Source organism: Pecten maximus, chromosome 6, assembly GCF_902652985.1.
Source record: "Pecten maximus chromosome 6, xPecMax1.1, whole genome shotgun sequence".
Taxonomy (NCBI): Eukaryota; Metazoa; Mollusca; class Bivalvia; order Pectinida; family Pectinidae; genus Pecten; species Pecten maximus.
This window is the reverse complement of record NC_047020.1, coordinates 10211650-10236012: the sequence shown is the minus strand read 5'-3', so window position 1 is coordinate 10236012 and position 24363 is coordinate 10211650. Positions and strand designations below refer to the sequence as shown.

At 40.4% G+C, this 24363-nt stretch overlaps 1 protein-coding gene across 2 annotated transcripts in view; it reads right to left on the bottom strand.

The window, feature by feature from the left end:
* LOC117328926 (tryptophan 2,3-dioxygenase-like) overlaps nucleotides 1-22769 on the bottom strand; it is a 28303-nt gene extending 5534 nt beyond the window's left edge. The window contains exons 1-9 of one of the 2 annotated variants that reach the window (XM_033886543.1): nucleotides 22401-22769; nucleotides 18327-18384; nucleotides 16862-16952; nucleotides 15101-15168; nucleotides 14835-14900; nucleotides 11645-11706; nucleotides 8726-8801; nucleotides 8073-8186; nucleotides 717-827 (exon numbers count right to left, since the gene is read on the bottom strand). In XM_033886543.1, the coding sequence (XP_033742434.1) occupies nucleotides 717-827; nucleotides 8073-8186; nucleotides 8726-8801; nucleotides 11645-11706; nucleotides 14835-14900; nucleotides 15101-15168; nucleotides 16862-16952; nucleotides 18327-18383 (645 nt within the window). In that variant the 5' untranslated portion in view covers nucleotide 18384; nucleotides 22401-22769. Of the gene's footprint in view, nucleotides 1-716; nucleotides 828-8072; nucleotides 8187-8725; nucleotides 8802-11644; nucleotides 11707-14834; nucleotides 14901-15100; nucleotides 15169-16861; nucleotides 16953-17174; nucleotides 17301-18326; nucleotides 18385-22400 lie in introns of those variants that run through there. The other variant, XM_033886544.1, reaches the window with a different exon arrangement.
* Nucleotides 22770-24363: the final 1594 nt, after the last annotated feature.

Below are 24363 nucleotides of genomic sequence, written 5' to 3'. Positions count from 1 at the left end.
GCCCATCCATGACCTGTCAGTGATGGTAGGGACACAATACAACTGTTTTGTCCTTTCAGGACTCGTCAGTGATATAAGGGACATTATACAGCTGTTCTGTCATTCTAGGACTCGTCAGTGATATAAGGGACACCATACAGCTGTTCTGTCCTTCTTATATTCGTCAGTGATGTCAGGGACAACATACAGCTGTTCTGTCCTTCTAGGACTCGTATGTGATATAAGGGACATTATACAGCTGTTCTGTCCTTCTAGGACTCGTATGTGATGTTAGGGACATCATACAGCTGTTCTGTCTTTATAGATCTGGTCATTGATGTTACGGACACCATACAGCTGTTCTGTCCTTATAGATCTGTTTCGTTCTTCTAATATTCGTTAGTGATATCAGGAACCTAACGTGTTGATACCTGCATTATGTATGAGGCGACTGATGAAAACAAAATTTGTCGAAAGAAATATCAAAACCGAGATAGGAAGGTGTAATAGTCCAATAATCCAATAAAAGTTCCAAAATTTTCAATGTTTTTATAGGATTTCCAAAGAAAATTTATATACATGCGTGTATTCCGAACCGTGTCACAATTTAAACAAATTAAAACGAAACACAGGTTACAGTAAACTTCCTGGACTAAATCACATTCAAAATGAAAATGATACAAGTTTAAATCAAAGATGGATCTCTAGCCCTAATACCCTAATCCTGTAGTCTTTACCATAGCTGGGTGTAGCCATTGGTCCTCCAACCACCGGTTCACGGCGATTTGGTATCTCTCCCAAAAATGGAACTCAGTTTTCGCCAGTCCGGGTGTTCTCTCCAACCAACGCTTTAATAAAGAAAAATAGTGTAAATCGGCAATCTTATTGAGGTAGCTTGTTTAGATAGTGTAAAGTATATAGGTTATATTTAGAAAGCCTCCTTTTACCTTAGCTGTGATATATGTATATTATTTCCTGAAACTTGTAGAAGGGCAAATGAATACAACTACGTCCAATTTTACCTCTGTTCTATGGAGGAACCATACAAATAGGTAGTAGTTCTACATTCTAGTTCTTGATAACAATTAACCAAGTGAAACAATTAAACCATTCTGAACTGTTTATTGCTGCTATGATTTTGTACAAAACGGTCCCCACTGAAACTTCAAAGTAAGTACAAAGTAAGTTTAAGACATATGTCAACATTAAGACTTTACTCGGTCTCTAGAATATCACATTATAAATAAAATTGAGCAGTATAACATTGGTTTCTAGGGTATCTCCGATTCTAGAAGTTTCACACTAGGATAAAAAGCCAGTATTAAGATTATTTACAGAACCTAAGGACCTGGTCGCCAGTCTAGTCAAAATAAGAACGACCAATACAAGAATATGAGAAAAAAATGAAAACTAAAGAGTATTGAATGGCCAAAACTACAACGGGATGTGATATACCTATCTCGACCTGTGTGAGTATAGACCACGGGATGTGGTATACCTACCTCGACCAGTGTTAGTAGAGAGGGACTGACACTACCACGGGATGTGGTATACCTACCTCGACCAGTGTTAGTAGAGAGGGACTGACACTACCACGGGATGTGGTATACCTACCTCGACCAGTGTTAGTAGAGAGGGACTGACACTACCACGACATGTGGTATACCTACCTCGACCAGTGTTAGTAGAGAGGGACTGACACTACCACGGGATGTGGTATACTTACCTCGACCAGTGTTAGTAGAGAGGGACTGACACTACCACGGGATGTGGTATACCTACCTCGACCAGTGTTAGTAGAGAGGGACTGACACTACCACGACATGTGGTATACCTACCTCGACCAGTGTTAGTAGAGAGGGACTGACACTACCACGGGATGTGGTATACCTACCTCGACCAGTGTTAGTAGAGAGGGACTGACACTACCACGACATGTGGTATACCTACCTCGACCAGTGTTAGTAGAGAGTGACTGACACTACCACGGGATGTGGTATACCTACCTCGACCAGTGTTAGTAGAGAGGGACTGACACTACCACGACATGTGGTATACCTACCTCGACCAGTGTTAGTAGAGAGGGACTGACACTACCACGGGATGTGGTATACCTACCTCGACCAGTGTTAGTAGAGAGGGACTGACACTACCACGGGATGTGGTATACCTACCTCGACCAGTGTTAGTAGAGAGGGACTGACACTACCACGGCATGTGGTATACCTACCTCGACCAGTGTTAGTAGAGAGGGACTGACACTACCACGGCATGTGGTATACCTACCTCGACCAGTGTTAGTAGAGAGGGACTGACACTACCACGGCATGTGGTATACCTACCTCGACCAGTGTTAGTAGAGAGGGACTGACACTACCACGGCATGTGGTATACCTACCTCGACCAGTGTTAGTAGAGAGGGACTGACACTACCACGGGATTTGGTATACCTACCTCGACCAGTGTTAGTAGAGAGGGGCTGACACTACCACGGGATGTGGTATACCTACCTCGACCAGTGTTAGTAGAGAGGGACTGACACTACCACGGGATGTGGTATACCTACCTCGACCAGTGTTAGTAGAGAGGGGCTGACACTAACACGGGATGTGGTATACCTACCTCGACCAGTGTTAGTAGAGAGGGACTGACACTACCACGGGATGTGGTATACCTACCTCGACCAGTGTTAGTAGAGAGGGACTGACACTACCACGGGATGTGGTATACCTACCTCGACCAGTGTTAGTAGAGAGGGACTGACACTACCACGACATGTGGTATACCTACCTCGACCAGTGTTAGTAGAGAGTGACTGGCACTACCATGGGATGTGGTATACCTACCTCGACCAGTGTTAGTAGAGAGGGACTGACACTACCACGACATGTGGTATACCTACCTCGACCAGTGTTAGTAGAGAGGGACTGACACTACCACGACATGTGGTATACCTACCTCGACCAGTGTTAGTAGAGAGGGACTGACACTACCACGACATGTGGTATATCTACCTCGACCAGTGTTAGTAGAGAGGGACTGACACTACCACGACATGTGGTATACCTACCTCGACCAATGTTAGTAGAGAGGGACTGACACTACCACGGGATGTGGTATATCTACCTCGACCAGTGTTAGTAGAGAGGGACTGACACTACCACGGGATGTGGTATACCTACCTCGACCAGTGTTAGTAGAGAGGGACTGACACTACCACGGGATGTGGTATACCTACCTCGACCAGTGTTAGTAGAGAGGGACTGACACTACCACGACATGTGGTATACCTACCTCGACCAATGTTAGTAGAGAGGGACTGACACTACCACGGCATGTGGTATACCTACCTCGACCAGTGTTAGTAGAGAGGGACTGACACTACCACGGCATGTGGTATACCTACCTCGACCAGTGTTAGTAGAGAGGGACTGACACTACCACGACATGTGGTATACCTACCTCGACCAGTGTTAGTAGAGAGGGACTGACACTACCACCATATGTGGTATACCTACCTCGACCAGTGTTAGTAGAGAGGGGCTGACACTACCACGGGATGTGGTATACCTACCTCGACCATTGTTAGTAGAGAGGGACTGACACTACCACGACATGTGGTATACCTACCTCGACCAGTGTTAGTAGAGAGGGACTGACACTACCACCATATGTGGTATACCTACCTCGACCATTGTTAGTAGAGAGGGACTGACACTACCACGGCATGTGGTATACCTACCTCGACCAGTGATAGTAGAGAGGGGCTGACACTACCAAGGGATGTGGTATACCTACCTCGACCATTGTTAGTAGAGAGGGACTGACACTACCACCATATGTGGTATACCTACCTCGACCAGTGTTAGTAGAGAGGGACTGACACTACCACGGGATGTGGTATACCTACCTCGACCAGTGTTAGTAGAGAGGGACTGACACTACCACGACATGTGGTATACCTACCTCGACCAGTGTTAGTAGAGAGGGACTGACACTACCACGGGATGTGGTATACCTACCTCGACCAGTGTTAGTAGAGAGGGACTGACACTACCACCATATGTGGTATACCTACCTCGACCAGTGTTAGTAGAGAGGGGCTGACACTACCACGGGATGTGGTATACCTACCTCGACCATTGTTAGTAGAGAGGGACTGACACTACCACGGAATGTGGTATACCTACCTCGACCAGTGTTAGTAGAGAGGGACTGACACTACCACGACATGTGGTATACTTACCTCGACCAGTGTTAGTAGAGAGGGACTGACACTACCACGGGATGTGGTATACCTACCTCGACCAGTGTTAGTAGAGAGGGACTGACACTACCACGACATGTGGTATACCTACCTCGACCAGTGTTAGTAGAGAGGGACTGACACTACCACGGGATGTGGTATACCTACCTCGACCAGTGTTAGTAGAGAGGGACTGACACTACCACGACATGTGGTATACTTACCTCGACCAGTGTTAGTAGAGAGGGACTGACACTACCACGACATGTGGTATACTTACCTCGACCAGTGTTAGTAGAGAGGGACTGACACTACCACGGGATGTGGTATACCTACCTCGACCAGTGTTAGTAGAGAGGGACTGACACTACCACGGGATGTGGTATACCTACCTCGACCAGTGTTAGTAGAGAGGGACTGACACTACCACGACATGTGGTATACTTACCTCGACCAGTGTTAGTAGAGAGGGACTGACACTACCACGGGATGTGGTATACCTACCTCGACCAGTGTTAGTAGAGAGGGACTGACACTACCACGGGATGTGGTATATCTACCTCGACCAGTGTTAGTAGAGAGGGACTGACACTACCACGACATGTGGTATACCTACCTCGACCAGTGTTAGTAGAGAGGGACTGACACTACCACGGAATGTGGTATACCTACCTCGACCAATGTTAGTAGAGAGGGACTGACACTACCACGACATGTGGTATACTTACCTCGACCAGTGTTAGTAGAGAGGGACTGACACTACCACGGGATGTGGTATACCTACCTCGACCAGTGTAAGTAGAGAGGGACTGACACTACCACGACATGTGGTATACCTACCTCGACCAATGTTAGTAGAGAGGGACTGACACTACCACCATATGTGGTATACCTACCTCGACCAGTGTTAGTAGAGAGGGACTGACACTACCACGACATGTGGTATACCTACCTCGACCAGTGTTAGTAGAGAGGGACTGACACTACCACGGGATGTGGTATACCTACCTCGACCAGTGTAAGTAGAGAGGGACTGACACTACCACGACATGTGGTATACCTACCTCGACCAGTGTTAGTAGAGAGGGGCTGACACTACCACGGGATGTGGTATACCTACCTCGACCAGTGCTAGTAGAGAGGGACTGACACTACCACGGGATGTGGTATACCTACCTCGACCAGTGTTAGTAGAGAGGGACTGACACTACCACGGGATGTGGTATACCTACCTCGACCAGTGTTAGTAGAGAGGGACTGACACTACCACGGGATGTGGTATACCTACCTCGACCAGTGTTAGTAGAGAGGGACTGACACTACCACGGGATGTGGTATACCTACCTCGACCAGTGTTAGTAGAGAGGGACTGACACTACCACGGGATGTGGTATACCTACCTCGACCAGTGTTAGTAGAGAGGGACTGACACTACCACGGGATGTGGTATACCTACCTCGACCAGTGTTAGTAGAGAGGGACTGACACTACCACGACATGTGGTATACCTACCTCGACCAGTGTTAGTAGAGAGGGACTGACACTACCACGGGATGTGGTATACCTACCTCGACCAGTGTTAGTAGAGAGGGGACTGACACTACCACCGATATGTGGTATACCTACCTCGACCAGTGTTAGTAGAGAGGGACTGACACTACCACGACATGTGGTATACCTACCTCGACCAGTGTTAGTAGAGAGGGGACTGACACTACCACGGATGTGGTATACCTACCTCGACCAGTGTTAGTAGAGAGGGACTGACACTACCACGGGATGTGGTACCTACTAATTTAGTGAAGGAGACAACACGGTGTTCCTACCTAAGTGTAAGGGCTATAGTTAACCACCGACCTTTAGAGAGGATGTACAACATTTATACCACATCACCTGTTAGTAGAAGGGATCCCGGTGTGGTATACCACCTGACAGTGTTATGAACTGACACTACACGGTATTGTGTAATACTCGACCAGTGGTAGAGGCCACTAACCAACATGTGGTATACCTAGCCTTGCGTGTTATGAAACTACTACCACAAATTTATACTACTCGACCTTTAGTTATGGGGACACAAATACACAGACATGTGGTACCCCACATGTGTAAGAACCCGACACACCACCATATTTTACCAAAGTTTGTGACCAACTACCTGGAGTGAACCTACGTCACCATGTTATGAAAGAATGGGATGTGTTTCATGACGTTATAGGGGTGACACTACACACATTGGTTCTACTACAAAATAATACACGATTACCTCTTAGACCAGTTTAGTAAGTAATAACGGATTGTAACCTCCTCGACCAGTGAGTGAGAGGGACTGAAACACTACCCGACATTATCAAACCTCGACCATGTTGTAAATACACTACCCATTTTACTACTGACATTTAGTAGAGAGGACAACTACCCACGGATGTTATACTACACTGCAGTTGTTTAAGACAAACACTTGTTACTACTCGACAGTGAGTAAAGGGCTCGACATACCGACTGTGGTTACTACTCGACCGTTTTAGTAGAGAGGACTGACCTACACGACATGTGGTATATCTACCTCGACATGTTAGTAGAGGGACTGACACTACCACGGGATGTGGTATACCTACTCGCAGTGTTAGTAGAGAGGGACTGACACTACCACGACATGTGGTATACCTACCTCGACCAGTGTTAGTAGAGAGGGACTGACACTACCACGACATGTGGTATACCTACCTCGACCAGTGTTAGTAGAGAGGGACTGACACTACCACGGGATGTGGTATACCTACCTCGACCAGTGTTAGTAGAGAGGGACTGACACTACCACGACATGTGGTATACCTACCTCGACCAGTGTTAGTAGAGAGGGACTGACACTACCACGACATGTGGTATACCTACCTCGACCAGTGTTAGTAGAGAGGGGCTGACACTACCACGACATGTGGTATACCTACCTCGACCAGTGTTAGTAGAGAGTGACTGACACTACCACGGGATGTGGTATACCTACCTCGACCAGTGTTAGTAGAGAGGGACTGACACTACCACGGGATGTGGTATACCTACCTCGACCAGTGTTAGTAGAGAGTGACTGACACTACCACGACATGTGGTATACCTACCTCGACCAGTGTTAGTAGAGAGGGACTGACACTACCACGGGATTTGGTATACCTACCTCGACCAGTGTTAGTAGAGAGGGACTGACACTACCACGGGATGTGGTATACCTACCTCGACCAGTGCTAGTAGAGAGGGACTGACACTACCACGGGATGTGGTATACCTACCTCGACCAGTGTTAGTAGAGAGGGACTGACACTACCACGGGATGTGGTATACCTACCTCGACCAGTGTTAGTAGAGAGGGACTGACACTACCACGGGATGTGGTATACCTACCTCGACCAGTGTTAGTAGAGAGGGACTGACACTACCACGGGATGTGGTATACCTACCTCGACCAGTGTTAGTAGAGAGGGACTGACACTACCACGGGATGTGGTATACCTACCTCGACCAGTGTTAGTAGAGAGGGACTGACACTACCACGGGATGTGGTATACCTACCTCGACCAGTGTTAGTAGAGAGGGACTGACACTACCACGGGATGTGGTATACCTACCTCGACCAGTGTTAGTAGAGAGGGACTGACACTACCACGGGATGTGGTATACCTACCTCGACCAATGTTAGTAGAGAGGGACTGACACTACCACGGGATGTGGTATACCTACCTCGACCAGTGTTAGTAGAGAGGGACTGACACTACCACGGGATGTGGTATATCTACCTCGACCAGTGTTAGTAGAGAGGGACTGACACTACCACGGGATGTGGTATACCTACCTCGACCAGTGTTAGTAGAGAGGGACTGGAGACGGAGTCCTGTAACTTCTCTATGTTCTCAGGGTCATTGAATACCTTCATGTAATGCTGCTGGTTGTACTTAATACGACTTTCCTACAGACAGAATTAAACATAATTAATCTACGTGTCAATTAGATAACACGGGTTTCCTACTCTATGTGTCAGTTATATAACACGACTTTCCAGAGAGGATGTAAACATTTAATATCACACATACATCTGTATATATATTAAACAGGATTCCCTGTGTCATGGATATCACCATTTACTGTCGTATGACATGAAATATTCATAGGTTTATATGGTGTAAATGGTATCAGTGTAGATTCCCACTATATCAAACAGAATAATCTATGAGGCTTAATGCGTTGGATGTATTTTTTTGAAACCTATCAGTCACAAAATTTCACAACAAACCTTTACGTTCTACTTCCCGGGGTATCACAAAATAGAAAAAAAACATTTGTACGACATTAATCAACCCGTCAACACAAATAATTTTCCAAAATTTGCTACCAACTGACCTGAAAATGAACAAATCGTCCCCATTCCTCATGAAAAGAATGGCTGATTTTGTTTGGCTACTTAGGTGTGAACAAAACACCTGCTCTAATACAAAATATCACGCTTACCTCTTTAAGACCAAGTTTATTTTCAATTAAGCGGAATTGAAGACTTTGGAACCCAGATGCAGTGGCAAGGTGTGTTCTGAAAAAAACCCATACATTATCAATGCTATATCACGTGCACAATACTCTGACATCAAATATTATTGACATTATAATAGATACAACTACCACAGCATGACGCAAATTAATCTACTAACTGCGATACTTGTTCGACAAACTTTTCTTTAGGTCGATCAGTTGAGTAAAGGGTCTCAAGTTCGATTCCTATCTGAGGTGTTAACATAAATTGACCGTCTCATTACGTGGAATTACATTAGCTGACAACATGATCTCATTGTTTTCCATAACACCAGTACATTTCATAATTGACCTTACATACATGTGATCACCTACATCTTCTAACGATAAGCAGCTTGTTTGTTCTCGTTCCTTTTCCTCATAATATTTCTGTTCTAACCATATTTAAGTATCTATTCAAAATCAATGTTTTTCGTATTACACGAATCTCAATTTTAATTCCGTGTCATTGATCTTAATTAAGATTGTTGTTCTTTGTTAAAAATGAAATAAGTTCGGCCTATTACTTGTCCTGCAATCGGAAAACAAAACTACCTAATGTAGACCATAGACAACACTACATATGCCACCTCAGGAATATTTAGATTTTAACTAAATGTCATACATTTTTCATGACGTCCCATTTTTTTTTATCTAGTTCGTATTCAAAGGACTCTATATACAAATCACAAGCAGCTTTACATATCAAGTGAATAATAGATAAAGTACAAAATAATAAATATGTCAATCCTACAGCTGGTGATACCTTCTAACACACACACCCTATTGATATTTCCCATTCAAAGTTTTGATATTTAAGCTTGTTTGGGTTTATTTACATTCTGTGAGCATTTTCCTTCCTTTCTAAATGACAAACATTCTACAATGTGTCGTTTTGTGGATGTAGCTTTCCTACATGTCTGACCTTTATCAGTTAGAATTTGGGCGATGACTTAGCATTGACAGTACGTGAACAGTGTGACTCCGCTGTTTTTACTTTTACTGCGAGAAAAAAAACACGAAATACAACTCCTACCATGTTACTTGGTTTGTTTGAAAGTAATATTGTTCATAATTTTCATTAAAGTCAACAGATTAAGCGATAGACAAGGCTTGATCTTAATACGGCTATGTGTATTTAACTCTGTTAGGTAAAGAAAACGACAATACAGATCATGTACTCTAAAATAACTTTCATTTCTAATCTTACCTACAAATACCTGGACGACAGGTACATTGTTATTTTTTTATAATGCGTAGCATTAACGTTAGTCATGTGCTAAAAATAATTTAATCAAGTGTCCCTTTTCGGGGAATTATATTTACAACAGATGCTGTGATATATGTGTACTAAATGTCTTACATCGTTCTATATTCTGATGACATATTAGGGGCCCAGAATAAGTCCCTATCATGTTACGTAGGTCAGTTCTGTTTGACAGTAGACAGTACATTGAATACTAATTGTTAGGCCAAGGACGCATGGAAAATAACACGGTATGTTGTTTACACACCATGGAATTTGTTTACCCGCAGAACGCACAATTACAGCTTACCTTTGTACATTGTGACCCTTAAAAAATAATATACCCCGGAAACAAAATCACACACGTGTATTGGTAGCATATGTGCTTCTAAACACTATATAGTGATCGTGTCCCAATGAGCCGTCATATTCTGTACCAGATTTTACACAGTTACTGATATATAAGTCACAACGCAAAATAATGCTTGTATTATCATAGAGAATTTGTGACCACGGCCAACTTTAAAGTATGGCAGAGTCGCTATCGACAGCGGAGACGTGAATATAAAGTAATGAATCACAGGTCCCCATAAGGAGACGTGAATATAAAGTAATGAATCACAGCTCATCACAAGGAGACGTGAATATAAAGTAATGAATCATAGATCCTCACAAGGAGACGTGAATATACAGTAATGAATCACAGGTCCTCATAAGGAGATGTGAAGATAAAGTAACGAATCACAGCTCATCACAAGGAGACGTGAATATAAAGTAATGAATCATAGATCCTCACAAGGAGACGTGAATATACAGTAATGAATCACAGGTCCTCATAAGGAGATGTGAAGATAAAGTAATGAATCACAGTTCATCATAAGGAAACGTGAATCAAAAATCATCATAAGGAGACTTGAAGATAAAGTAATGAATCACAATTCATCATAAGGAAACGTGAATATAAAGTAATGAATCACAGCTCATCATAAGGAAACGTGAATATAAAGTAATGAATCACAGCTCTCATCATAAGGAAACGTGAATATAAAGTAATGAATCACAGTTCATCATAAGGAGATGTGAAAGAATAAAGTAATGAATCACGGCTCATCATAAGGAAACGTGAATATAAAGTAATGAATCACAGGTCCTTAAACGGAGACGTGAATATAAAGCAATGAATCACAGGTCCTTAAAAGGAGACGTGAATATGATGTAATGAATCACAGCTCATCATAGGAGTTTAACGTACATTATAGAAGGGTGTCCAGTGTAGTTTGGCATACTAGGCTGTGAACACAGAAAGGATCTCGATACCTACAGGTGAGGCTTTAGGATGACCTCATTTTTATAAAGTTAAAAGATAGCAAATGTGACCAATTTAAAACAGTATGCACATCATCTGTAACGATGAGAGAACCGATGGTCTAAAGTACATGAAGTGAGGGACCACGGATGGAATCCACGTAAAATTCAACTCAAAATACAGATAGGTATTCCTTCCTTTAAAATTAGTTCCATGCTCTTAAATCGTTCCAATAGCAGCTGGAAATCTTAGTCATAACATGATCAAGGGTAAACCAGAGAAGTAGGTAACATTGCTCTCTCAGTAAACTTACCGAAATTCTAGAAAGTCGAGTGGGGTCATGGTCTCAAGGATGAGGAACTGGTCAACCAAGAGCTGAGTGTAAAAAAAAAACAGTAAGGAAGGTAAGAAAATATCGTTATACAATTAAGTTACTTCAAAACGAAACAATGAAAATGATTTGTACATCAATGATTTTGCCCCATTTGATTATTCATTGCATGTGATAAAGGTTGGAACATAACGAGGAAATCGTTAAACTGTATAAAAGGACGTCGTTATCCTAAGATGTATACATGTAGCAATGCATGGTGATGGTCGGGGATCTTTTAAGGAACAACATAAAGGAAAATCGATTGGGTTTCCTGTTTCTATCACAGTGTATTGATGATATGGACAATATTGTTTTACAATTAAACATAGTCCAGCCTGTGTTCAATACGATACAATATTTAGATATTCTACATGTTTAGGGAGTATACTATGTTTTATAAGACATTTTATTCCTTTATAATATATACAATATATATTTTTGTATAATACATATGTAGATATTAGATCACACATGTGGAGGATATATACTGTGTTTATAGGACATTTAATTTATTCATAATATATATAAAAAAATTATATGCATAATAAACATCTAAAAGATCATACAATTTTAGTATATATCCTATATTTTATTTATTTTTTTTATAATATATACAATATTTGTTTACATGATAAATATCTAAAGATCATAAAAACCTGACTATCACAAAATTAGCGTATGAGAGATACCAATATCAACGTATATATTCGGTACAAAAGTACAAAGGAAACAAAAGTACAAAGGAAACAAAAGTACAAAGGAAACAAAAGTATAAAGGTTACAGAAGTATAAAGGTTACAGAAGTATAAAGGTTACACAAGTATAAAGGTTACAGCAGTATAAAGGTTACACAAGTATAAAGGTTACAGCAGTATAAAGGTTACAGAAGTATAAAGGTTACAGAAGTATAAAGGTTACACAAGTATAAAGGTTACAGAAGTATAAAGGTTACACAAGTATAAAGGTTACAGAAGTATAAAGGTTACACAAGTATAAAGGTTACAGAAGTATAAAGGTTACAGAAGTGTAAAGGTTACAGAAGTATAAAGGTTACAATATTATAAAGGTTACAGAAGTATAAAGGTTACAGAAGTATAAAGGTTACAAAATTATAAAGGTTACAGAAGTTATGAATTAAGTAATAGATGTATATCAAGCCATATAATGACTACAAAACTGCATCTAACAGCTGTTTCGTCTCTCTAGGACTCAAAGGGTCAAAGGATCAAACGCGTTGTTAGAGAAATCCCAATGGGCTTTGAATATCGAGGGGATATTTTCCTTAATTCGATATCTATTTGGAGAAGTTTGGAATTGGTAATTTGAAGGGAATACCAAATACAATGGCAAACTGTTAGCAGTAAATCCAGCGACAGAGCTTACTTATCACCAATCGACAGAGCTTACTTATCACCAATCGACAAAGCTTACTTATCACCAATCGACAGAGCTTACTTATCACCAATCGACAAAGCTTACTTATCACCAATCGACAGAGATTACTTATCACCAATCGACAAAGCTTACTTATCACCAATCGACAAGGCTTACTTATCACCAATCGACAGAGCTTACTTATCACCAATCGACAGAGCTTACTTATCACCAATCGACAAGGCTTTCTTATCACCAATCGACAGAGCTTACTTATCACCAATCGACAAGGCTTACTTATCACCAATCGACAGAGATAACTTATCACCAATCGACAAGGCTTACTTATCACCAATCGACAGAGCTTACTTATCACCAATCAACAGAGATTACTTATCACCAATCGACAGAGCTTACTTATCACCAATCGACAGAGCTTACTTATCACCAATCGACAGAGATTACTTATCACCAATCGACAGAGATAACTTATCACCAATCGACAGAGCTTACTTATCACCAATCGACAAGACTTACTTATCACCAATCAACAGAGATTACTTATCACCAATCGACAAGGCTTACTTATCACCAATCGACAGAGATTACTTATCACCAATCGACAAGGCTTACTTATCACCAATCGACAAGGCTTACTTATCACCAATCGACAAGGCTTACTTATCACCAATCGACAAGGCTTACTTATCACCAATCGACAGAGCTTACTTATCACCAATCGACAGAGTTTACTTATCACCAATCGACAGAGCTTACTTATCACCAATCGACAAGACTTACTTATCACCAATCAACAGAGATTACTTATCACCAATCGACAAGGCTTACTTATCACCAATCGACAGAGCTTACTTATCACCAATCGACAGAGCTTACTTATCACCAATCGACAGAGCTTACTTATCACAAATCGACAGAGCTTACTTATCAACAATCGACAGAGCTTACGTATCACCAATCGACAGAGCTTACTTATTACCAATCGACAGAGCTTATACAAAAGACATACAAGCCAATGCCCCTTTAAGATAATTTCTCAAAGAACATGTTATCTTACATTTATAGCTATCTTATCTAGAAACTTCTTATATGTCATGGAGTAGTCAAGATATCTTATGTGTCATAGAGTCATCAAGATATGTTAAATGTCATGGAGTAATCAAGATATCTTAAATGTCATGGGGTCATTGAGATATCTTATATGTCATGGAGTAATAATGATATCTTATATGTCATGAATAATCCAGATATCTTAAATGTCATCGAGTAATCAAAATAGTTATGTGTCACGGAGTAATTAAGACATCTTAAATGTCATGGAGTAATTAAGACATCTTAAATGTCATGGAGTAATTAAGATATCTTAAATGTCATGGAGTAATTAAGGTATCTTATATGTCATGAGGTCATTGAGATATCTTATATGTCATGGAGTAATAAAGATATCTTATATGTCATGACATCATCAAGATATCTTAATTGTCATTGAAGTAATCGAGATATCTTAAATGTCATGGCGTAATCAAGATATCTGATGTCTTTTGTATGTTTCATACAACAGCACATAAACGATGATATACAGCCATTCTCTGAGTTTTTTTTGTTTTTGTTTTTGTTTTGTTCAGTGAGGTGGAAAATATTAGTAGCATAAGCATATGATATTTAATCAATTTAAGGCTACTAACAGTTACGGAACAAGTGTATCAGTTTATATAGATCTCTCTTACATCCTTACCTTAAATATAAGTGTAACACGTCCAAGCTGATTGTTAATATGTCGTGTTTTACCCTCATCAAGGACCTGTAACAATAGAAGTACCTATTTACATGTGTCACCTAAGTCAGAAGTATGGACAAATAATGTAACTGTAGGGGTTCCGCCTAGACACCATGACTTGTAGAAGATCATTTAATCACGTGTCTTGAATGATTTAACTTACAAAAACGTGCGGGTGCATTATATTATGGTTTTATCTGATCATGTTCAAAGAAGAAACTTACCGGTGCTGTAAAAATATCTCGGACCGAGTCCAATTCAAAGAGTATCTGTTTGAACCATAATTCGTATGCTGAAATATGAATTTTGAAATGATAAAATATGCATCATCTCATTGGAAGTAATTGTTGATAGATTGGCATTGTTCAATAGGTCAAATTTGACTGGTCTTAACGAGATACGTTGGCTATCTTTAAGTAAAATACACTATGATGTTGCAATCCAAACAGTGTTTTAAAGTCGAAGTCTTAAGCCCCAGTCACACCGGACCTACGACCAAGTTACGACCTAGTTGCGACCGAGGAAAATCGGAATCGCAGGGAAATCGTAGCATGAGCGCACGACTAGTCGCAGTGGTCGTGGGTGATCGCACGCGCAAAATCAGTCGCAGCAAGGTCGATGGTCATGTTCAAAACTTCTGACCTGCGATTCTAAATCGCAAGTGGTCGCAGAACGGTCGTACCACCAATCGCACATGAACGCAGGACCAGTCGTGCATGGTCGCGGGCCAAGTAGTCGCAAATTGGTCGTGCTACTGGTCGTGCCACTCTACGATTGGTGGTACCACCGATCGTACGACCTCACAATTGGTCGTACGATCAGTCACGACCTGTCCCGAGTGTTTGCACGACCTTACGATCGGTCGCACCACCAGTCTTTACCTCGCAAACCACTTTCCTGGGTACAGGTAACAAAATGGCGGATATACAAGCAATGGTGTTACTGCAGCATCAGCAACAACAACTGCTTTCTTCGGAGGCATATTATTATTATTATTATTATTGATGTATTCGTCTGTACTGCGAGGTCACAACTGATGCTAAAATGGTACAAGCCTTTTTATATGATCGATCGACTGTCTGCAATTGGCTACGACTGATCGTGTGAGCAGTCGCAGGTTGCCACGACTGATCGTGCGAGCAGTCGCAGGTTGCCATGACTAATCGTGCGATTGGTCACTCATCGCACCACTCATCGCACGATTGCCTACGATTGCCTTCGATTGCCTACGATTGATCTTGCGATCAATCTTCTCCAATCGTAAGTCATTGCGCGACCAAGCGCACCACCAATCGTACGATGACCTACCACCAGTCGTAGGACCAATCGCAGTATGCGATCGCGAATAGACATCGCAACAAACATTGCCGATCGGTCGTAACTCGGCCAAATCGCCCCCAATCGCACGATCTGGTGTGACTATAGCTTTAAAGTACATATAAAGTATTTTTTTCCAGTTTCGTCCAAAAAAAAGGCAGGAAGAAAGAAAAATGGAATAACAGATACATGTATTTAGAGAAAAACTACAATAATAGCCGTTAGGAAGTCAATCTTTGTGATCCCTTTAATTCCTATAAGGAAAACGTTTACTAAACAAGTGTTGGTCCTTATACTTTTAAACACTGTTAGCATTAGAAAATACACTCGCAGATATAACGGATAATCCACACACTGACTTGCATTGACATATTTTCAAAGCTCGAATTGGAATTATATCTGCAAGTCATACTAGGTACATACACTGTACATTTAATGGAAGCTAATTTCCATCTTGTCGTACCTCCGTGTAACATATAACATACAGACCAAATATTGTTATAATAGTATGTCCATTGAACTTGACATATTCTTTCCTTAATATTAAAGTCACATTTTAACAAGAGGCCTCTCTGACCTCTGCTAGCCCTTTGTATTAAATGTGAAATATTCCAATCCTTCTGTTTGATAGTGACCCTGATACTCGAGGTGACCTTGACCTCTATTACCTTGGTGTGTGATGATAAACAAGTGCTCGTCATGGACTGGCTTTCCCGCCTCCTCACTAGTCATGCTCTGACATTTCAACAGACTCGGCAACTAAAATATGACATGTTGTGTTAAATTTAAAAATCTACATGTAATCAGAATTTGTAATTTTTACACATTTGGTATTCTGTACAGCGCTATTTTGTTAATTTATAATATAAACATGTCACAAACGGGAATCATTTATCATGATTCCTAACAGCTCACAAGAACAGCGACTGTATAACCAGGCCATGCTATAGCTATACTTTATATTAATTGTAAATTTCTTACTTAACGTTGTTGAGAAGCAGACTTTCGCCTGTTTTAAGGTCGGGATATTTTTTATTCCAAAGTCTGTACTGGTAAATCCATTGATACACCTCAGTTGATACCAGGTAAGTTATTCCTTCCTAAATTCTTTCTATCGTCGTCTTTCTTTAAAACTTTCAGATCTCAATCCATTCATCTCCTATCCTATCCTTTTTTTCTCTTTGTAATATTATCTCCTCTAACCGTCATATTATATCAAGTTCCTTCCTCTCTCTCGTCCCCACTCAGCTGACACTCAAATTACTTCATGTATGAACTAAGCGCCTTTACTTTTGACAAGGTGATTGTCTTTACAGCGTAAATCCGCCTTCCGTTACAGCGTCGCGTCAGTGTTCGCCGCGTCTCGTGTATGCTGGTCTGCATCATTTCGCATCGCTTACCGTGTATCACTCTCCGTGTACCACTCTCCGTGTACCGAGTTACAGCGCTATCTTTGTTTTCACTGTGTATCGCCTACCGTGTACCACTCTCCGTGTACCGAGTTACAGCGCTATCTTTGTTTTCACTGTGTATCGCCTACCGTGTACCACTCTCCGTGTACCACTCTCCGCGTACCCGGTTACAGCGCTATCTTTGTTTTCACTGTGTATCGCCTACCGTGTACCACTCTCCGTGTACCACTCTCCGCGTACCCGGTTACAGCGCTATTTCTGTTTTCACTGTGTATCGCCTACCGTACGTGTACCACTCTCCGTGTACCACCCTCCGTGTACCACTCTCCGTGTACTGGGTTACAGCGCTATCTTTGTTTTCACTGTGTATCGCCTAACGTGTACCACTCTCCGTGTACCGGGTTACAGCGCTGTTTCTGTTTTCACTGCTCATTACCTACCGGTTTACCTCTCTGCGCGTGCCGGGTTACGACGCCCCGTCAGTATTTCAACTACTCACCTCTACTAGGCACCCGTCTCCGCCTAGTGGGCTGTGGCATTCCGTCAGCGTTTTCTCTTCGCCTCGTCTACCGATTTACCTATCTTCGTTCGCCTACCGCTTGGTGGCGCTCGATTAGTGTAGTCCAAGTTTCCCTAGTTAGCGGTTTGGTTAAGGTTGGTTTGGGTTTAAAGGTTTTGCGTCTCCTTCACGTCGGATACTGTGTTCAAGCGTCCCACTTACCTGCAGATATTCGCCATACAGCTTCGGTTTGTTCTTATTCGAATCTTCTTCTGACATCCTTTAAAAAACGATATGTACCTTGTACTAAATCATACAACAATTTGTCGAGGTGTCTAAAAACATGTTCAATTTATAGATACGTATGTGATTATACTATATGTTTTGCAGTGATTTAAAATCTTAATGTTATACACGCGCAAATGTGGTAACACAATTTTAACATGTTTATTGTTACATATATACATCACTATCATTAAGGGCATCTTAACAGTAAATCCAGTGAAAACAGTGATATTTTACAGGCTTATAAATCCCTCCTATGGTGCAATTTAGTATGCATCGTGACAAACCTTGGTGGGACTTGCTGTTGACGTGTTATTTTTTAATCTGTTGGTAAATTTCAACAAAACATACGAAAAATGCATGTTTCAGGGGGACATAATTAGCTCATTCGTATCGCATATATTACACAAACTTTCCATGTCGTTTTGCTCACTAGTGTCTAAAGCACAAAATAGGAGCATTGGTTTGATCAGATTTGACTTTATTATATATACTTGAACACATGTTTTTATTTTAACCTTGAAATGCAAATGGCGGTCGTGAATGATATCACAAATTTTGTATGGCATATAAGGAGGTATTTCAAACATCAAAGATGCTCTTACATTAGACAATATTAAGAATTCTAGAAATGGCAAGAAGACTGCTTTTAGAACAAAATGTTCAATCGCTGACTTTGGGGTAAAATATGCCTATTTCTGAAAAAGGCCACAAACTCACCAGTTTAACATTTTGACTTAAAAAGGTCCTTCTTACTATGATCAGATGTCTTAAAAGTAAATGTATGATATACGAGCATTTTCATTGATTAAAATGCCTTCCAGTATGCCATATTTGTGTAATATTATGCACAGCCGCCATTTGCATTTCAAGGTCAAAACAAAATAAGCGTTTATACGTACATTAGTAAAATCCGGTCAAACAAATGCTCCTACCCTGTGCTATAGACCCTTGTGAGCATAACAGCTTGGCTATTTTTCAAGTTTGGTCATTTGTGTGACTTAGAATTATCCCAGGCTACATCTTACCACAAAGTTACTCTATAGAAGAAACTAATAGCATCTGCAGCAACTTATTGGCGATTGCAAGAAGCTACATGTCCAAACAAGCCTTTTGGTATATTACATGACTATCTTTGTGCAAAACTTTAGATATGTATTCGTGTTTGAAATTCAACATTCTCCTGCTATAGATGAAAATTGTATGCAATATGAATGTTCAGAGACTAAGAGCAGCATTTTGTCGTTGTAGAGACATCGTACTTCAAAATCATTGAGTATACATATCGTATCATACAGCTGTAAAAGGGATGAACTTATTTGTATTTTAATACTTGATTCACACCGTAGCGTGTAGTATAGCCTACAAACACACGTGTTACCGTGTGATACAAAAAATGACTGTCACATGAATTCAGCACAATGTTTTCTCTGACGCGGATTGGCTTATCGGTACACACCTACATAGCGCACCAAGGCCACATGCGGTAATTTTTATCTTTTGTAAAATATGTACTACATTTAGATAATAATCTGGCAATGGTTTCTCCTAGAATTCTACCAGGTTTTAAATACACGAATTAAGACGTCGGACGGTCAGTTTTCCTTCTAAGGTCGCCATGGAATATGTGTATCTATATATATTACACCAATGTAACTTCATTTCTCTGACTTAAAACCCACAATACTTATTCGGGTGATAGCTTTCTAGAGCATAAATCTGGGTAGAGGGACATGTGATAATGTTAAGGGGTCAATTTATACATGTGGGTATAGGGACATAGTAACGTGGTTAGGGGTCAATTTATACATGTGGGTATAGGGACATAGTAACGTGGTTAGGGGTCAATTTATATATCTGGGTATAGAGACATAGTAACGTGGTTAGGGGTCAATTTATACATCTGGGTATAGGGACGTGTAACGTGGTTAGGAGTCAATTTATATATCTGGGTATAGGGACATAGTAACGTGGTTAGGGGTCAATTTATATATCTGGGTATAGGGACGTGTAACGTGGTTAGGGGTCAATTTATACATCTGGGTATAGGGACATAGTAACGTGGTTAGGGGTCAATTTATATATCTCGGTATAGGGACATAGTAACGTGGTTAGGGGTCAATTTATACATCTGGGTATAGGGACATAGTAACGTAGTTAGGGGTCAATTTATACATCTGGGTATAGGGACATAGTAACGTGGTTAGGGGTCAATTTATATATCTCGGTATAGGGACATAGTAACGTGGTTAGGGGTCAATTTATATATCTGGGTATAGGGACATAGTAACGTGGTTAGGGGTCAATTTATACATCTGGGTATAGGGACATAGTAACGTGGTTAGGGGTCAATTTATACATCTGGGTATAGGGACATAGTAACGTGGTTAGGGGTCAATTTATATATCTCGGTATAGGGACATAGTAACGTGGTTAGGGGTCAATTTATATATCTCGGTATAGGGACGTGTAACGTGGTTAGGGGTCAATTTATACATCTGGGTATAGGGACATAGTAACGTGGTTAGGGGTCAATTTATATATCTCGGTATAAGGACGTGTAACGTGGTTAGGGGTCAATTTATATATCTCGGTATAGGGACATAGCAACGTGGTTAGGGGTCAATTTATACATCTCGGTATAGGGACATAGTAACGTGGTTAGGGGTCAATTTATACATCTGGGTATAGGGGCATAGTAACGTGGTTAGGGGTCGATTTATACATCTGGGTATAGGGACATAGTAACGTGGTTAGGGGTCAATTTATACATCTGGGTATAGGGGCATAGTAACGTGGTTAGGGGTCAATTTATACATCTGGGTATAGGGACATAGTAACGTGGTTAGGGGTCAATTTATACATCTGGGTATAGGGACATAGTAACGTGGTTAGGGGTCAATTTATATATCTCGGTATAGGGACATAGTAACGTGGTTAGGGGTCAATTTATATATCTCGGTATAGGGACGTAGTAACGTGGTTAGGGGTCAATTGATACATCTGGGTATAACGTGGTTAGGGGTCAATTGATACATCTGGGTATAGGGACATAGTAACGTGGTTAGGGGTCAATTTATATATCTCGGTATAGTGACATAGTAACGTGGTTAGGGGTCAATTTATACATCTGGGTATAGGGACATAGTAACGTGGTTAGGGGTCAATTTATACATGTGGGTATAGGGACGTGTAACGTGGTTAGGGGTCAATTGATACATCTGGGTATAGGGACATAGTAACGTGGTTAGGGGTCAATTTATACATGTGGGTATAGGGACATAGTAACGTGGTTAGGGGTCAATTTATACATGTGGGTATAGGGACATAGTAACGTGGTTAGGGGTCAATTTATACATGTGGGTATAGGGACATAGTAACGTGGTTAGGGGTCAATTTATACATGTGGGTATAGGGACGTGTAATGTGTTAATTCATAATCTGAGCGACACACGTATTCTTTGTTCATATCCGTGCTGGAATTTCTTTAAGTCATATGAACTACATTTATATTATGTACGATCATCACGCAAAAAAATACACGTCAAGTAAGATGAATAATCCCTGTAAATTATTAAGCTTCCACTGTCATAGTCGTAATTACGGAGTTATTGTAATTGTTTTCTGCCGACTCATTATCATCCTACTCTTAATAATTACTTAGCTGTTTTCAACATACCGAAATATCATTTTACGTAATATACAAGGTAAAAGAAACTTTCCTACGTTTATTAATTACATATTATATAGTTGTATAAATTAAAACTGGCGAGGTCTTGTGAGAAAATATCGTAGATCATGTGCCTTTAACTTTTGTACGACTCTAGTGGGAAAATAGACATGTAGGGCATGGTCATCATAATGAGCTAGATACTGACAGTAATGTAGAGCATGGCCTTTTCGTTTCTCGTAGTCCAAACAAGTGAGACGAACTTTCTCCGTATAACAGGTTTAATCAACTTATTAACAGAACACGACACATTAGTGTTAAGTATTTGTGTTTTAACATACCTGTTTGGGATCGCACACTTCCACCACTAAGTTTAGTCTGTACCTGGTGAATGTTCCACAGTACGCCAGGGTATTTAATACACTGACCGGCAGCTTATGGTTTCGCTCAAGCAGACAAGTGTTGTTGTGGTTGTAAATCTGTACTGGGGACAAATTTGAAAGGCAGACAAATCTACTGACACGTGAGCCATGACATATATCGGTCACGTGTATTCATGACTTCTGTTATACAATAGACAGATCACAGACAATAGAAGCGGGTATATATCGAGTTATCAGATGCCCTCGTGTAGGGACATTTCCCTAGTTATGTTAGGTGTGCTCGTGTCAAACTATGGCTTCACAGGAAAGCTCAGGCTTAGAGTAAGTACCGTGTTCAAAACGGTATGTAATCTATCGTGACAGACGAAAACATACAAACGATAGCTATGTCAACAGCCGAATCGTGAGAATTATACAGGTATGTTATTGGCCAGCAGCGGTTAAAGTCGCGAGACATGGTTATCTTGAATTTTATATTTTGTTTGTATGGTGCACAACGACTTGGCACAGAACCCAATCGACGGTCAAGATACTACGTATCAACATGTAAATTAACCGAGGATTGTTATACTATAGCAAAAATAGTTTGACTGCCACCTCCATATTCGGAAGCCTTTAGATGACCGTGTGAATTGCGCTCCTTATAGACACTGTCACCACAGGCGTCTATCTGGTCACCTGGTTGGTAACTCCTAATTATTTTGTCGTAGGATTTTTTTTTCCGCCGGGGGGCTTCGCCCCCCTGGAACCCCCTCAATTTATTTATTCCAAATGCAACACAGCATATAGGATAACACAATATTCATATAATATGTATACATATTGCAACTTGAATTACAAGATGGCGGAGGGCCCAACACAGGCAATATACTTACGACACATAATAATGAATAACATAATGATTTTGAAAACTTGTAACTGATGCATAACAATTCAGCATTTACGTATTGCATGCCTATGACGTCATGACAGTATGACGACATAATTTAAACATGTACTATTCGATATAAGTAACATACTTTCTAAATATACACAAGAACACTATATATGAAAACTGTGATCTTAATTTCCAAAACACATTTAATTTAATTACTTACGAGGAGAGTTTTTCTTTCTGCAGTGGCATGTAACAAAAATGTACCCAATCTATTCAAAGTTTTAACACTTTTACTGGAAAATAGTTCTATCAGTTTATAAACACTTGGACGAGAATAATAATACTTTTTGATGTATGTTTTTCTTAGTTCAGAATATGCAGGACAAAGAAGCACAAAATGTACTTCGTCCTCGACGTTATTTTTGTCACAAACTGTGCAAATTCTTTGACTTCTAGGTATTTTATTGTAGCGCCCAGATTCAATATTAAGACTGTGTCCTTGCATACGGAATTGACTCAACAACTTTTAAAATTTATAATCAATTGGCTTAATAATTAATTAGTATTGAAGGTATCCACAATATGTTTGTATAAATAACATTTCGACGATATATCAAACGCACTGCGTAATTCTTCAATAAATACATCATGAACACGCTGGACATATACTTGCATAAAATGACTTTCATTTAAAACGTATTGGCTGTTCCAAATATAACCAAAACCTAAACTACAAAGCTCATTTTTAATATGATAAACCCGATTACTTTTACAATTATGTTTTTTATTATTCAATTCGACAAGCGCATCATAACATGATTTTAAAACACAATTATTGGTTTTTACTAATTTCAACCAATATTTCATTACTGCTATTTTGCGTTGCACATACAATTAATATCTACCAGTTTCAAAGAAGACCATAGCAGAATTTACTGATTTCTTAACATTAAGTAAGTCTTTGAGAAAAAGAAGATGAATTTTTTCAATTTGTGGTGAAACAGCTTGTCCCCATACTTCACATCCGTAATTCAAAACACATGT